General features: G+C 31.5%; 1 protein-coding gene across 1 annotated transcript; it reads right to left on the minus strand.

The window, feature by feature from the left end:
- Window positions 1-693: 693 nt before the first annotated feature.
- On the minus strand, window positions 694-4,439 carry LOC137815539 (ethylene-responsive transcription factor ERF113-like). The gene is made up of 3 exons (XM_068618656.1): window positions 4,386-4,439; window positions 1,961-2,309; window positions 694-1,466 (listed from the first exon to the last, which is right to left on the minus strand). The coding sequence occupies exons 1-3, from the start codon at window positions 4,437-4,439 to the stop codon at window positions 877-879; spliced, it is 993 nt and encodes a 330-aa protein (XP_068474757.1). The 3' UTR covers window positions 694-876.
- Window positions 4,440-4,889: the final 450 nt, after the last annotated feature.

The raw sequence follows: 4,889 nt of genomic DNA on the forward strand, positions 1-4,889 counted from the left end.
TATAATATATAGTCTAAATATGACAAAAACATCATTTTATATATATATATATATATATATATATATTAACAAATATTGATGTTAACCTCCCAAAAAAATTTTAGAAGACTAACATCAATATTTCTTTTATTTATTTATTTATATATATATATATATATATCATTTCAATTATTTTTTCTCAAAAAAATCTATCATTGAAATCAAACTTAAATAATTATATATTTGAACTCTTTTAATCATACTTTTGTTCATCAAAGGCAAAAAATTATAATGATAATCAATATATAATAAATTTTGTAAAGATCAGTGAATTATTTTAAACGACAGATATTTTTAAATAAAACAGTTAATGATATCAGTGTTTTTTTCACTATAATTTAAGTAAGAATACTTCATCCATTATTTTCTTAACCACTGGCCAAAAAAGAAGAAGAGAATTTCTATGTTTACAGAAACTCATACAATGTATTTTGTATTTATTTCTTCTTTAGATGTCAATTTATATGTCATAACAGTACTAAATATAAACAGAAAAGTAATGTTGTATAAATTATTATATAGGTATGAAGTTTTATATTGGAAATAGTTATATATATATATATATATATAGTTATCTGGTTACAAACATGATAATAATTATGCTTATGCCCGATAAACTTAAAAACACACAGTAATGAATTCTACCAACCATGGTTTGTAAAAACATGTAATATCTGAAACATATATAGATCACTGTTTTACTGACACTTCTGATGTGAAAATGTGAGTTTATAGCCGAAGAAGTGTAAGAACCATTATTTGAATTATGAAAACAATAGACAGAAAAGGTAGCTAGGTTTTCAACACGCAGCATAGTACTTACACTTAACATTATGTTCAATTCTTGCCATGAAAATCACTCCCTCTAAAAAAGCAAGAACCATAAAAATCTTCCTCCTTGGAGCCACTCGCGTCATCTCCAATCTGTTGATCAGACTGAGTCACAGAAGTGGAGGAGGATGAGAACAAAGTTGAAGAACTGGAATCATAGAAAGACTCATTGGGGTTATGATGGTGAAGGCCTGAAGCAACACGTTGTAGATCATCATCATCCCTACTCCAAAGAAGCTGCGCGTACTGCATTAGATTTGGAAAAGCTTCTTCCTGTGGTTGTGGTTGATAAGCTGGTGGTGAAGGTGTTGGTGCAAGAGGTGAAGAAGAAGCATAATAACTATTGTTGCTGTTAATGTTTTGAGTAGAACGTGAAGGTGGTGGTGGTATTGAAGCAAGAAGAACGTGTTCTGGGAAATTGAGTTTTGCTTTGGATCCTTTGAACTTCAAAGCAGCAGCATCATAAGCAGCAGCTGCAGCCTCTGCCGTGTCAAAAGTGCCAAGCCACACTCTAGCAGCCTTTTTAGGGTCTCTGATTTCGGCAGCCCATTTCCCCCATGGTCTCTGCCGAACTCCTCTATAGTGTCTTTTTCTCCCTTTCAATTATTGCACGAAATAGTAACAATATCAATCACAAGAATGCTTTGTTTTGGTTTCCTCCAATTTCTCATTTAAGAAAACACATCAACTAGTCACCCTAACAAATCCAATTGCTCACTGAAAATACCTAACTCTTTGTCCCCACAATCAACATCAATATTATAATATTGAAGGGATCAAGATCGACAAAAGGGAGTCTTAGAAGCTCATTTCAACTCGTTTATCTTGGCATGTATTTCAAGTTAAAACATATTTTACATGTGCATCAACTCAACAACCTTTATAATTTATTTATTTTTTCCTTTTTCAAGGAGAGATTCAGATTTGCTACTTGCACTGATGCTAGTGATAAAAAAAATCTTAAATACTCTGAAAACCCATTTAAATAAGTAGATCTCTGATATTGAGAAATAGGGTTGCATAGTATAACATAGAAGAGAGTATATAAATTGAAAAATACAAAGTTAGTGCATGAACCTGGCTAATTTACCTTGATTTAAAGGGTGCTGAGATGGGTCCGGTGTCTCAATCAAGGTAGAAGTGGTTATTTGGCCATATTGTGGAATTGGTGTAGAAGGAGTGCTATCATGAGCAGTATGGATTGGATGTAGAAAGGGATATGAAGAAGGTTCTTCCCCTTGTTGGGTAGGGAAGTTGAAACCTTCCCTGTTCTCCCTTGATGCATGATCAGAAGGGAGAGGCCTCTTTCCATGCCTTGGATCCACCTTGTTCAACTCTATGAAAGGTTCTTCTATAGTCTTATATCTATGAACACAGCAAATTGATCTCTCTCTTGCTGAGGACCTTGCAGCTAAATATGCCTTAGTATAAAAGCAGATCTAGAATTACTTATAGAGAAGAGTGATGGAATACAAAAGAAGGATACTCTTACCCCCATCATGTGTTAAATAACAAAGAGGTGTTAAAAAAAACGAATATTTACTAAACGAAGGAAAAAGCAATAGATAACCTTTGAGATGGGGTTTATTTCTCCATTGGAAATGAGAGAGAGAAAAAGAGCTAGTGAGTTTTGTTAGTCCAAAGAAGGAAGAACAATTAGGTTCCTTTGTTTTTTTTTATTTGCACATAGCTATTTTAAATATTTATTTTGTTTTATTTATTTACATTTTCTATTTTTACAATTAGATATTTACATTAAATTGAAGTTAATGTACAACTAAAAATTTAATTATATATTAAATTTCAGTCATTCATCTATTTTCTTTTATTTATTTTAAAAAATTAAAATATAATAAAAGTTTTGAATTTAAAAGAAAATAACCGAAGAGAAATCAATCAAGCTGGGAACGAATGCTATGTATAATTATGATTACTTTTTTTTATTCTTTCATTTTTTTTTCATTTTTAATATGTTTTAATTTGTGGAAAAAATAAATTATAAGAAAAGTTCTTAAATAAGTGATATCACTACAAGCAGACGTTAGAGACGAAAGTTCAGCGTACCATATCAAAGAAGCATTCGTAATTCAAATTAAACATAACATGAAGTTTAGCATTGATCATGCACACTATACACATAAACAAGTGGAACCTATCAGTACAAAAATGACTTTTTTTTTTTTTTTTTATTTCTTTGTACTTTCCCATTAAGCTATGAGGTTTCAGTCAATAAAAGTTTTTATTTTCAATTCTTTATATAAGTTGTTTTAATAGTCTAATCTCCTGAAAAACTGGTTTTTGTGAGAAGTTGTAGTTGAACGCATGATTGAAAGTCTTCCTTATTTTAAACTTTTGTTTCTTAGTTAGTTCGCATTGTTCTAATTAATTTCTTGGGTGCATGATTTAAGAGAGAGCAGATAAGCACTCTCATGGAGTATACGCATGGAACTAAGTGGGTATTGATTAAATCAGTAGACGCATGTTTTACTGGTGAATTTCAATTAAATTAGGTCGGCGCATGTTCAATTTGGTTTAACTCTGTTCGAGGATTGAGAAAGGATTAATCTTTAGAAAATCTGTGAAGAATTCAATTGTGGAAGAACTTGGGATCAACCAATTTTTATTTGCTGTTTCAAATCTCTTTTATATTTTCTGGATAACTATCTTAACCCTCTTTTTATTATTACTGTTATTGCTAATTTTCATTGTTTACCGATAGGTTTTGAATTTTGTTCACTGGAATCACTATTGGATTCGTTGGGAGACGACTTGGGGTCATTTGACCACTTATATACTATCATCTCTCTAGCATTAGACAAGTCTACGCTACAATTATATTAATTTGACAACAAAACGACAGCTATCACAATTTTAAATTTCAAAATTACCTAGCAGTCATATTTCACTCTTAGACAAGTCAAACCAAAGCTTAAAGTAAATATTGGAGAAAACTGATTTGAAAGATTGTAATATGATATCTTCCTGTCAAGAGGGTAAAACTAACTATTTAAACTCCAAAAAGGTAGTTAAAAACATTTAATGAAGGAGTCAAATCAGTTTTGAATCAATTAAAACAGATTTACCAAACTTTTTGTTAAGGATTTTCAAAAAAAAATTGGTTGAAATATCGAAACAACCAATTGAATTGGTTTGACAACAAAGTCAACCAATTTCAAGCTTTGTCAAAACTTGTTTCAAAAGCATTAAGTGTAAAACAACCAATTGAAACGATAAAACAACTGGTTGTTTTTCCACTTCTTTGTAAAACACTTTTTTTTAAAGGATTTGATTTAAACCAACTTTGGATCCTAACTAAGAGTGGATTTACAAATTCAAACTACCCATAACCCACACACACAAGCAGCAGCAAGGCCTTCAACCAATCTTCATGAATTTGGAGATATCAAAGCTTATCTTCAACAAACTCCCCCTATTTGATGAAGACAAATTCCTGGTTTGCTTGTGTTGTTCTGTTGAACTTGAAAGTACCAGCAAAACAGACAAAATGCATGTACCAGAGAGCAATCATATCCAGGTTTCTCTAGCACAAATGAACCAGTTTTCACCATGTGATTTTCATATAAAGAAAACCAGAAAAATTAGTGTGAAAAACTAGTGTGAATGAGGTGCACAATCAGAGTTTTCTGCAGCAGCATGCTAAACAGATTTAAACCAGATTAAAACAGATATGTATCAGCATACAAATCACATTCAAATCAGATAATTCTCCCCTTATTTGTCTACACAAATAGAGTAGAAGAAGGGATTAAAACAATTGTTCAACAGATTAAAACGGCATAAAAAATTGTGCAGCGAATTAGCACAGAATACGAAAGTAAAGCACTAAAAAGTTCAATCATCTCTGGCATATTGTAGCTCAAAAATCTGATTTTGAACAACTTCAATCTACTCATCAAGGTTCTGAAAAAGTGCCACACAGAACTCGTGATGACTCCCTTGCTCATCAACAAAGTAGTTCATCCTTCTTAGCATCAATCTTTCAAATGGAGACATAGAGG

Source organism: Phaseolus vulgaris, chromosome 1, assembly GCF_000499845.2.
Source record: "Phaseolus vulgaris cultivar G19833 chromosome 1, P. vulgaris v2.0, whole genome shotgun sequence".
Taxonomy (NCBI): domain Eukaryota; kingdom Viridiplantae; phylum Streptophyta; class Magnoliopsida; order Fabales; family Fabaceae; genus Phaseolus; species Phaseolus vulgaris.

Coding starts and splice junctions, on each gene's coding strand:
- LOC137815539 (XM_068618656.1), bottom strand. CDS start 4,439: ATGGTGAAAACTGGTTCATTTGTGCTAGAGAAACCTGGATATGATTGC. Junction 2,310..4,385: donor CTGGATATGATTGCTCTCTG/GTACATGCATTT, acceptor AAGTAATTCTAG/ATCTGCTTTTATACTAAGGC. Junction 1,467..1,960: donor TCAGCACCCTTTAAATCAAG/GTAAATTAGCCA, acceptor AATAATTGAAAG/GGAGAAAAAGACACTATAGA.